The sequence below is a fragment of the Pteropus vampyrus genome, unplaced genomic scaffold (genome assembly GCF_000151845.1).
Source record: "Pteropus vampyrus isolate Shadow unplaced genomic scaffold, Pvam_2.0 Scaffold44, whole genome shotgun sequence".
In the NCBI taxonomy this organism is placed as follows: domain Eukaryota; kingdom Metazoa; phylum Chordata; class Mammalia; order Chiroptera; family Pteropodidae; genus Pteropus; species Pteropus vampyrus.
This window is the reverse complement of record NW_011888825.1, coordinates 7,869,015-7,881,435: the sequence shown is the minus strand read 5'-3', so window position 1 is coordinate 7,881,435 and position 12,421 is coordinate 7,869,015. Positions and strand designations below refer to the sequence as shown.

Here is a 12,421-nt window from a genome sequence, read left to right as displayed (position 1 = left end):
AAGCCACTTAACAGTACACCCAAAATGTAAGCTACCATTATTAATGACATTTATTCCTTTTATGGGATAGTGACATCACTGAAAATGACAGAGTAAGAACTTTGGAAAACTCTCCTTCATAAAGAAAACCACAAAACTAGCAAAAATAGTAAGAACCAACCTTTTAAGTACTCTAGAAATTAACCAAAGGCTTGCAGAAACATGGGAGTGCTTATTCAAGAAAAACAGTGGAATCTAGGTTAAGAACAATGAGCTTTGTGGAATCTGAAATTACTCAATTGCCACTGCCATACACTCCCTCCACCCCACCCCAAGCTCTGTGATAGCCATGAAGACCAAGAACCTTCAATCATGGTGAAAACCAGCAGCCTGACAGCCACCACAGGGGAAAGAACAGGGCTGGATCTCCTTAAAAGCCTTATTCCCAGATAACTACCATTACTTAGTTGTCCTTACTTAACTTGTCCAGTGGTTGTCTGGGAGACCTATTTGCAAAGCTGTCTTTACCTCACCTGACTATAGTGGGAAAGGAGGTACACACTTGTCAAACACAATTAGTCAACTGATTAATTTCTCCACTGCCTGACGCAGCATATAACAGCTATAGCAAACAGGAGGCTAACCAAAAACTTTAAACAGAATATTTAAGAAATGAGATGTTCAGAGGAGGTTTGAAAAGCTCCAATATATTCCTAGGAATCATGAAGTGCATGTGCATGTTTAAGGCTGTACATGTGCCTAGAAAAGATGTGAGAAGGCTGTAAATTAATACCTCTGAAACCTTAAGGCTCTGAAAAAGCAACAAGTGAAGACTTAAGCATAGTTATCAGCTGCCTAGCTGAATACCAAAAGCATGCCCCAAAACATACAGAGAGCCCATTAGTAAAGACTGGGAAATGTAGTCATTTTAGGCTTTGAAATCTCCGTCCAATCATTAGTTGACCACTAAATTAATCAAAGAGAGACTTTGGTGGCTACACATGACACAAGAATACACACTTTATAGAATTTACAGAAAAGTCACTAAGAAAATAAACAACAAAAACAAACAGCAATAACATATCAGAGGAGAGGGGAGAATTTCATTTCCAGAATTGCCACATTGTATTATTTAAAATATCCAGTTCTCAAGCAAAAATTACAAGACATGCAAAGAAACAAGATAGTAGTACCCATACAAAAGGGGGAGGGAGGGAAGCAGTGAACAAAAACTGTCCCTAAGGCTTTAGACTTTCTAGAACAGATTTTAAATCGGCTATCGAATATATAAATATGTTCAAAGAACCACAGGGAATCATATTTAAAGAATTAAAGGACTCTTCCATCATGTGAGGATACAACGAGAACTCTGTGACCTGGAAGAGGGCCCTCATCTGACTGTGCTGGCACCCTGATCTTGGACTTCCAGCCTCCAAGACTATGAAGAAAATGAGGCAAAAGAAATTAAATGACTTGACCAAGATCACACAGTTTAAAAGAAACATGCCCAAGGCAAAAATAAAGTTGGAATTTTTTTTCAAAACTGACCAGAGGAAAGCAGAAGCTTCTGAAAGAGACAGAAAATTAACAGCCAGAGGCACAGAAGCAAACATGGAGAGTCAAGTGTTCCACAGTTCCCAAAGTTGGAGTTTATCACCACCAAAGCAATATTACAAGAAATGTTAAAGGGACTTCTTTAAGAAGAAGAAAAAATATATATATGAATAAAATATCGCAAAGGAAAAAATTTTCACTGACGAAGGCAAACACATAATAAAAGCAGTGGATCAACCAACACTAAAGCTAACACAAGGTTAAAAGGCAAAAGAAGGAAGATCATGTGTAATTACAACAGTAAATTAAGGAATGCACACAAACATGCACGCATGAAAGAAATAAAAAATGACAAAAACATAAATGTGGAGGGAGTAGGTAAAAATGATAGCGATTTTAGAATGTGTTCGAACTTAAGTGACTATCAACTTAAAAGAGACTGCTATAAACACAGCTTGGTATATATGAAGTACATGATAACCGCAAACCAAAAACCTACAAAGGATATACAAGAAATAAAGAGAAAAGAATCCAAACACAACACTATAGAAAGTCATCAATATACTAGAGAAGAGAGCAAGAGAATAAGAAACAGAGAATTACCAAAACAATCAGAAAATAATAAAATGGCAATAACTACGTACCTACCGATAATTACTTTAAATGTAAATGGATTAAAGGCTCCAATCAAAATATGACTGGATAAAGAGGTGGTACATGTATACAATGGAATATCACTTGGCCATAAAAAGAATAAAATCTTACTATTTGTGATGACATGATGGACCTAGAGCAGGGGTCCCCAACCCCTGGGTTGCGGACAGGTATGGGTCCATGGCCTATTAGGAACTGGGCCACATAGCAGGTGGTAATTGGGAGGTGAGCGGCAGGGTGAGCAAAGCAAGCTGAAGCTTCATCTATATTTGCAGCCACTCTCCAGCACTAGCATCACTGCCTCGGCTCCACCCCAGATCATCAGGCATTAGATTCTCATAGGAGCACCAGTCCCTGGTGCCAAAAAGGTTGGGAACCGCTGACCTAAAGGGTATCATGCTAAGTGAAATAAGTCAGATAGGGAAAAGCAAATACCATATTATTTCAGTTATATATGGAATCTAAAAAAATAAATGCATAAAACAAAAACAAACTTACAGATACACAGGACAAACAGATAGTTGTGAGATGGGAGGGGGTTAGAGGACTGGGTGAAAAAGGTAAAGAAGAGATTAAGAAGTACAAATTGGTAGTTACAAAACAGTCACAGGAATATAAAGTGCAGTTTAGAGAAAACAGTCAATAATATTGTAATAACTATACTTGGTGTCAGGTGGGTGCAAGACTTATAGGGGGATCACTTCTTAAGTTATACAAATGTCTAACCACGATGCTGTCCATCTGAAACTAATATGTTGAATGTCAACTGTAATTGAAAGATTAAAAAATTATTTTAAGAAAAAAAGCATTAATGGAAAGCATGAAAATGATACTCACCATATAGAGAATATTAACAAAGAGAAAGAAATCATAAAAAAGAACCACATTGAAATTCTCAAGTTGAAAAGTAAAGAACTAAAGAAAAAAAAAACTCTCAACAAACTAAGAATATAAGGAAACATCTTCAATTTGGTGAAGGGCACCTAGGAAAAGTCTATAGGTAACATACCCACCCACCAGTGAAATACTGAATGACTCCCTCCTGAGATGGGCAACAAGGAAAGCATATTCCTTTCACCACTTCTATTAAACACTGTACTAAAAGTTCTGCCTTAGTCAGTTCAATAAAACAAACAAAAAAGACATAAAGGTTGAAAAGGAAGAAGTAAAACTGTCTTCATTTGTAGATGACATGCGTACCTAAAAAATCCTAAGAAATCTACCTCAAAAAACACAAAATCAAAAAACAAAAACCTCTACTAGAAAGCAATAAGTAAATGTTGCAGGTGATAAAGTCAAGATAAAAAACTCAACTGTTTTTTCATATACTAGCAAGAACTGGAAAATAAAAATTTTAAAAATATTACTTATAAAAATATAAAATACATTAAAATAAAATTAACTGAAAATAAATCTAACAATACATGTACAAAACCTCTAGTGAAAACTATAAAACACCACTGAAATTAAAGACCTAAACAGGAAGATAAAACATGTTCGCAGATTAGAAAACAATATTAAGATCTTTATCCTTATCACAAATTAATCTATAGATTTAATGCAATTCCAACCAAAGTTCCAGCAGAATTTTTTGTAAAAATTGACAAAATGATTATATGATTTATATGGAAATTCAAGAAACATAAAAGAGCCAAAACAATCTTTAAAGCACTATAGGACTTATACTATATGGTTTCAAGACTTGCTATAACGCTACAGTAATCAAGACTGTAGTGCTGATAAAAGAATGAGTAAGTAGATCAATGAAACAGAATAGAATCCAGAAACAGACTCAAATATATAGTCAAACTACTTTTGACAAAGGCACTAAAGCAATCTAATGGGAGAAAGAATTTTCAACCAACATCACTGAAACTGCAAATCCAAATGGATAAATGAATGCCAATTTTGCCCTTGCGTTGTACACAAAAATTAATTTGACATGGATCATAGATCTAAATGTAAAAGCCAAAACTATAAAGCTTTCAAAAGAAAAACATAGAAAAATAACTTTACAACCTTGGAGCAGGAAAAAATTTCTAAAGAGAAAAAGAACAAATCACAGTAGATAAAACATTTACACATGGACTTCATTGAAATTTAAAACTTCTGCTCATTAAAACACACTAGTAACAAAACACAGCCACAAACAGAGAAAATATTTTAATACACATATCTAATAGAGCTTTTATCCATAATATGTAATAAACTTCTACAACCTAATAACAAAAAGACCCAATAAAAACACAAAATAAGACTTAACGGTCACTTTGCAATCAGATGTACTCAGGGCCAACGTATATGAAAAAGTGTTCCACATCATTTGTTGCCACTAGAATGACTAAAATAAAAAAGACTGAAAACAAGAAATAGAGTAACCCAAAGGCTGACACATTGGTGGTGGCAGTGTAAAATTATAGAACCACTCTGGAAAATTATAAAGTAAAATATACACATACCCAGCAATTCCATTCTCAGGGAATTTATAAAAGAGAAATGAAAATCTATGTTTACAAAGAACCCAGTACAAGAATATTCATATCAGTTTTATTCACAGTAGCCAAAAACTAGAAACAGCTTAGGTTTCCATCTATAAGAAAATGGATAAACAAACTGGTATGTTCATACAATAGAGTATTATTCGGCATTAAAAAGAAAATACTGATTACACAAAACCCTGGACGAATCCCTAAAACCAATATGCTAAGATAAAGAAGACACACTGAAGAGTGCACACTGTACCATTTATATGAAGTTCTAGAAAAGGCAAAACTAATATACGACAATAGAAAGCAGAACAGTGGTTACTTTAAGAAGTGGAAGAAGATAGTGCCTAGGAAGGAGCATGAGAAAACATTTTAAAGTGATGGAAATGTTCTGTAACCTGACAGGGGTGTGGTAACTGGCTGTGCACATTAATCAGAACTAATCGAACCATTAAATCAGACAGTATTTTTTTTTTTTTTTGAAGTACTGTGAAAGAGAGGGAGGGAGGGAGGCTAAAGTCAGAATAAGCTAGGACTTATCAACATCTACAATTCCATAGAGTCTTAATAATAATTAGTCAAAAAATATTCTAGTTACTTGAAAATATTCCATTTTCATTTACGCTACACTTCAGGGCACATATGCACTTTCTTATGTTAAACCATACAGTGTCCCACAGTCACTCAATCTGAGCACTTAACTCATACAAACATCCTGTGCATGGCATGGAATATAGCAATTGCTGCATTTTCTAGTTACTCTCTCTTCATATATAGACAGATTTTTTATTTAGTAGGACTCTGACAAATTAGCAAGAGGAGGAGGAAACATATTTACCAAAGCTATATTCATCAGAAAAGTTACTAAGAAGAGAACCCATTTTACCTGTGAGATGGAGCCTCCCAGTATGAACGATGGTTTTTCTGAAGCCACTGTGGTTTTAGATGACGGGATGAGAGGAGGAGGTGGCCTAGTGGGTCGAGTTGTTGGAAGGCGAACCCCTTCAGGGAGATTAGTTATCACTTGATGTGGAGCAGGCTGAAGGACTTTTAAAAGGAAGAAAAAAATTATTTAAAATAGTCAATTTCCTAGTCTGCAACATTTTACATATCAAAGTCATTTCTGAATTTTTAAATAAGAAATTAAATTGTAAGTGTAAGATGAAGCCAAAGATGAAAATTTCTATTTCAAATTTGTCACTTGAATTAAACCTGTATCCATATTCCAGTCACTAATGGTATTTGTGAGGCTGAAATTTTTAACTCCCTCTCAAGCCAGAGCTTTTAAGCTAATGTTCATTTCAAACTAGAACTCAGCAAATGCAAATGGCAATCTTTAATAATTTTTTCTCTCTCTCTCCATCACTCTTTGGACCTCACAATGTAAGTGAGATAAAAGGGTGCTTCTTAGGAATAGTTGGTATTACAACTTTGGAGAATTGCAGACATGACTGACAACCAATTATATATCCTCTCTGCATCTCACTTAATTTGAGAAATGTTTACTGACTCTGGCTCTCTCAGGCTCTTGAATTTCTGGGAGAGGTGGGCTAGGGAGAGTGGAGATCTCAAGATTTTTACAAGGTACATGTACTCATAAGAGAAAAGCCAGTCAATGTAGCAATATACATATGCTAACACAAATTTTCCAGTAGCCCAGTGAGTCTCAACTGAATATAACTGATGATGGAATAAAGAGAAACAAGAAAGTAATTTTGAAATAGCAAGGACATGTCCTAGAAGAGCACTTCGTTCATAAGATTAAACCACCCGTGTCTAACATCTGTAGGTAGATGGCCAGCAGCCACTGCACAGAGGAACAATATTTACCTGGCGGGACACTATAGCGGGCTGCACTCATATCAGGCTGTGGAGCGGCTTTACTGACTTCTCTTGGAGAAAGCCTACACGGTGATGCTGACCTTGCTGCGGTATTGTACATCTGTGCTTCCTGTTCTAGAGCACGTTTGACCTCAGCATAAGGCATATAGGCGACTGATTTTCCTATGAAAGTTAAAGTTATCAAAATAAGGGAAGAACCCCAAATTAAAATAGTAAGTGTGAAAGGACCAAGCCCACACCATCCAGGGGCAGATCCAACTATATAGTAGTATCAAGGTCTAAAATTCCTCCACAGAGGTTAAGAAACCCTATAAATCTAAATCTTCTGTGTATGCACCATTACTATGACCTAGTAAAATCCTCGAAAATTCAATTACACTTTTCTCTTTAAAAGGACAAAGAACTTCTCTCTTTCTTCTCGTTAGGAAAATCAAATGTTTTCACATGCAATAAAGATCACATTAGGCAAACATCAGATTATCCAACCATTTTGTGAATTCGAGTCTGGCCTGAATTAGAGGTCAGATTTTGAGGATCCCAACTCTTATAATTAGCCTGTTGAAGTCCACTGCTTAATATTTAGAGCAATAAATGTAATAAGAAATGAAAGATGCAGATCAAACTAAGTCAAAAAACCTACACAAGCTTATAAAACTGAATTTTACTGCAATAATGCTAATGAAAATTACTCCATATAATTTATCTCCACATAAACATAAATTAAAATTTTAAAAATTATTTTAAAAACTTTAAGCTTAAGGACATATTAGATATTCAGTCATATTAAAGCTTAAAAATATGTGTATGATTTTATATAATTTTTTTCCTTTTTTTAAAAAATGAAATTGACATATTGTAATTTTGGAAAATCAGAAAAGCTCAAAGAAGAAAGTAAAATTGTCTGTAATCCAAACCACTTAGATTTGTGGCATTTTAATGTCTGACAGGACAAATTCCTGTTCATTTTATTATTCTTTTGCTTACCTAGTCTCATCTATTTATTCTTCCAGATAAATCTAAATTTAAAATCATTCTGAGTATTTCCTCCTCCGCAAAGTATCACCGAAATTTTCATTGAACTTCCATTAGATTTATGAATACAGGAGGCTTGACATTTTATAATAATGTGTTTCTTAATCGAGGAACATATATTTTTTCACATAGGTCTTACATATTCCTTGTTAAAAATTATTTATAGTTATTTTATATTTGTTGCTAGGAAAACTATCTTTTTCATATATATAACTAATTACTGCAGATATATAGGAAAGAAAGATGTGGATTTCTGAATACTGATTTTTTCTTAGAAACTTAATGAACTTTCCTTTTTGCACTAATAACTTTTCAGTTGATTCTTTTAGGCTTTCTAGGTAGATAATCTTTATTTTTAGGTGGATAATCTTATCCCATGAATTATAATTTGTCCTCTCCCTTCGAAGAGCTAAAACTCTTTTTCAGTTCCTTTTCTCCTTACTGCACTAATAACAAGTAACAGTGGGCATCCTGATAATTCCTATCCAAAGGGAAGTCTCTAGCATTTCACTATTAAGTTGAAGGTTTGTAATCGGTTTCAAATAGAGATTCATTAGCATGAGGCATAAAAAGGTTCTTTGGTTTACTAAGATACTTTTACAATCCATAAACGATTAAAGTAATATCAGCTAATATTCAGTACTACTATGTGCGGAGCACTGTGCATTATATATATTATCTTATTTAGCCCTCAGGACCAATGAGATTATTAACACCATTTTAGAGATGAGGAAAACTGAAGTTCACACCTAAATGCCCAACCAAGGTCACACTACAGGGATTTTTCAAAAGGAGTATAATTCCTGACCCTGAGCTCTAAAATACAGTGCACTAATCTCTCTCTGAATCGTTGGGTGCTGAATTTCAGATTCCTCTGGGGTATCCAACAAAATAACAGTACTCTTTCTGTGACTTATTAATATAATAAATGAGATTGTGTCCTAAAATTGTGAAAATTTATGAAACCAACTTCAAAACGGAATGACTATTTTCTTTCTAGAGAATTTAACATGACAGTGTATTGTAAATTCAGTGTCTGATTGTTTTGCTATTTCCAGTAAGTTTATAATTATGTGGAAAAATCCACTTTGTCACAGTAGTGTTAAAGAAAAAGATGAAAATTTAGATGGTTCTAAATACAGCTATGTACTCAGAGCTGAAAAAAATACAGACATAAACAACAAAAACAAAATTAACTAGATTCAGTTGCATGGAAGCATTAACTCTTTATTTAGATTAGATAGATTTTATTAACATGCATTAGTAGTTCAATTCTAACTCTATCTCTACATGTTTGAGTTCCTTCATGGTAGGAAAAGGCTTCAAACTAAAGCAAGGGTCAACTTGTGTAAATGTTACTGGAAAGTGAAAACAATTTTCTAAAAATTTTATCAAGCTTTTTAGAGGGAAAGGCTTTAAGCCACCTTAAAAGGGCACATTTACAATAATTATTTGTACCATTGACATTAAGAGAAAATGAATATAATCAAACAGTTAGAAAACAGGTGCTGACTGTTACTTTCTAAATGAGAACATGAAGGGAAAAGTCAAAACCATGGTCCTAATTCAGGTGGACTTTACCAGCCTACATTGTATATAAGCTACTCTATGATGTTGCATTGAAAACAGTTGTCAAACATTCTATATACATGCAATTTAAATGCAAATATATAAATATTATTTGGAAGATTATCCTTCGCAATGAACTACAGGATAACTATAAATTCAGGAGAAACTTCAGGTACTTGTTAAATAAATTCCTGGATGAACATACTAGGTAAATTAGTTAAAATGAAATTTAATACCTTGGGATAAAATGTAATCAACTGTCCCAGTTTGTAGAGTTGCCTTAAACCAAACTGGTGTCATGTTAATAAATATCTTGGTGTCATGTTAAATCAAAAATATAAATACAATCCGGTTTTAAGACCACTGCATTATGATTAAAAATTAGGACACTGTGCAGATCTAAACCATATAGATTAATGTTACTGACCACAGAGAAATGCAGTTCAGTTTGGAATCTCAGAATTTGAGGCTCTAACATGGTTCAGTCTGTCCAGTTCCCAATACAACCCATTTTGTAAAGCAGATCAAGAAAAAATATTGAGGTCCTAAAATAACTATATGATACAGGATGATCCAGACATTACTAATTGCATAATGTTAAGCTTTAGCATGAGTTCAGCAAATACCATTTGAATGTCATTTTTTTCTAGGTTTTAATTCTTCCTCACAAAATTTATTCTAAATCATTTATGTAAGAAATAGATCGACAGACTTTAAAATTATCCTATAATTTATCATTTTTGTAATGACAGATTTTCTCCTAATTAGAATGCTCTTAAGCACTTCTGCTAAATCCATTTATGCTCTTTAATTCATTTAATTCATTCCTTCAACATGTAATTACTGAGTACACATTATGTCAATTACTGAGTTAGGAATTAAGGATTCTCTAGACGAAATATACTAAAAACCCAAAATTTATCATTGTTTTTACCTTCTTTCAAGATATATTCAGTTAATACCTATTATATACTCAGCCTTGGTGGGTATTATCACACTGGTTCACATTTTTACTAGCATAAGGTATACATTTAAAACACTAACAATTTTATATTTAAAACTCTAACATAGGAGGTTCAGTGTGTCATGTAACTAATAACTCATTATTGGTGTGACTGGAGTGTGGAGTCAGCAAGATCGGTTAAATACCACAGTTCCTGTTTTACATTAAATAGCCCTTGAAATGCATGGTCTTCTATAACTAATAGCTCTCATTTATATAAAGTACTGCGAAGAGTCTTCTGAATCAGTGCGGAAAAAAAAAAAAAACTACACCATAATCACAGAAGATTTTAATATTCTTATATTCTAAGCATATTATAGCATATGGTCCATAAATTTACTATCACCCATAACACATGTGCCATTTTCTAAACATGCCAGAACTTATTAAAATTTAGGAATCATTCCCTTTTTTTTAAGAAACAAATACATAATGCACCAACTAAAAAAAGCACGCACAACTCAAATCTGTCACTTGAAATAACAGTGACATAACAATAACAGTACCTTCATAGTATCTATTTAAACAATGTATATACTGATATACTAATTAGTATGAACTATCATATATCATAAAGCTGAGCCATGTGTTATAAAATACTGAATGTTCATTTTTTCTTATAGGTTATAATCCCAGCAAGGTAAGTACTTAGGTAATTTGCAATTTACAAATGAGAAAACTAAAGCTCAGAAAGGTTAAGTGACTTGCCCATGGCCACGCAAGTGGTAAATGCTTGCTGAGGTGAGGGTTGAGTCAGGGTCTGATTGCCTTTACACATTACACAAAGTTGTCTCCCATCACATCATAGAAATTAGAATATTACCCAGATACAGGTGATTTGCATGGAGGACAGAATGACAATTCATACTTACTCTGAAAACTCAGATGAATGGAACATAAAGCATGGCTTTAATATGGTCTTCCAGCATAAAGATGAGTAACAGAAAATTCAATAATACTAGTACTACTTAATAGTTTAACTGAAGTCAATTTAAAGAAATCTATCTGTTTGGGAAAAGTGTAATAAATCAATTGATATGCTGATAAATAACAAAGCACAAAGGACACTACCTTTGAATATAGCTTTGTTTCCTTTCAGTTGATTTCTTTATGGTGATAGCTCTACCTACCTTCCCACTCTCTGTTTGGACTCTTGGAGGTGCCACATGGACTTGTAGAACTTCTACATTCCAAATCTATCTGTTCTTGCCTCTGTCGCTGTTCTTCCAGTAGTGCTGACTCATGCATTGCTTTAATGTGTCGCTGGTAGAGGGCATAGCCACTCACTGGGGTTCCAACTGGTATACTACATGGGGTACAGGAAACCTACAGGAAGGGAAAAATATCTAAATATGCTATGACCAACATAATAATAATTACTATCTATTGCGAGTAATGCTTATTTCCGTAATATTACTGGTTGAAGTGATTTTACCATTTTTTAAATCAAAGTAATTGTCAGGTCTGATGCTTAAAATGCTGAACAGTTACTTTCAGAACTCAACACAAAATAAATAACAAAAGTTATGATAAGGAAAATAAAAATCAGAAATAAAAATACTTCTGTCCGCTTCTAACATGATGGTCAGATGGCCAAATCCCTAGTGGCTCAGCCTTTCTCTCTATGTCCTCTCACCAGGTAATCATATCTACTTCTCTGAATTTAAATGTCATCTATATGTTAACAATTCATAAATTTCTATTTCTAAGACATTTTTCTCCAAGTTCCACACTTATAAAATTGCCTGCCTAATAACTCCACTTGGATATCTCAAAGCACTTCAAAACTTACATTGAAAATGGAAATTTTGTTTTCTAAACTCAATGCTTCTCTTTCAGTGATCTCCATCTTAGAAAATGCAACCTCAATAGCTTAAGCCAGAAACCTGGCAGTCATTCTTGACTAAGCAATCTCGCTTCCCACAACCAATTCATTAATATACCAATTCTCTTGCAGAAGGAAATTAAATGATACTTCTCCAGACAGGTCATCCCTAACCATACAATAAAATATTGTAATGCCCTCTCCATTTTCCTTCATACTGCAGTCAACTTATTTCTTTCGCAGTATACAACAGGACAATTTGCAATTATTTATTTTCTCATGAAGGAAAGACTCAATCTGCTGTGTCCAATACTAAATAAAAAGCCCCTGATATCCAGTCCATTATCTAAGAAATAGTCTTGGGAAGAGTAGAGATCTGACTGTTTTTAGGACCTGTTATCTAAAGACTTCAATAGTTTTTTCTGCTATTATAAGCAGAATTTTTCACTGACTGAGAACACACACATAATTCTCTTG

General features: G+C 33.8%; 1 protein-coding gene across 23 annotated transcripts in view; it reads right to left on the bottom strand.

Annotated features, from left to right (window-relative positions):
- The window catches only part of NCOR1 (nuclear receptor corepressor 1), a 174,125-nt gene that overhangs the window by 45,453 nt on the left and 116,251 nt on the right, over positions 1 to 12,421 (bottom strand). For 16 of the 23 annotated variants that reach the window (XM_023529976.1, XM_011359005.2, XM_011359008.2 and 13 more), the window contains 3 exons: positions 11,250 to 11,445; positions 6,504 to 6,677; positions 5,560 to 5,720 (listed from right to left, as the gene is read on the bottom strand). In XM_023529976.1, coding sequence (XP_023385744.1) covers positions 5,560 to 5,720; positions 6,504 to 6,677; positions 11,250 to 11,445 — 531 coding nt within the window. The remainder of the gene's footprint in view (positions 1 to 5,559; positions 5,721 to 6,503; positions 6,678 to 11,249; positions 11,446 to 12,421) is intronic. The other 7 variants (XM_011359013.2, XM_011359012.2, XM_023529986.1 and 4 more) reach the window with 1 other exon arrangement.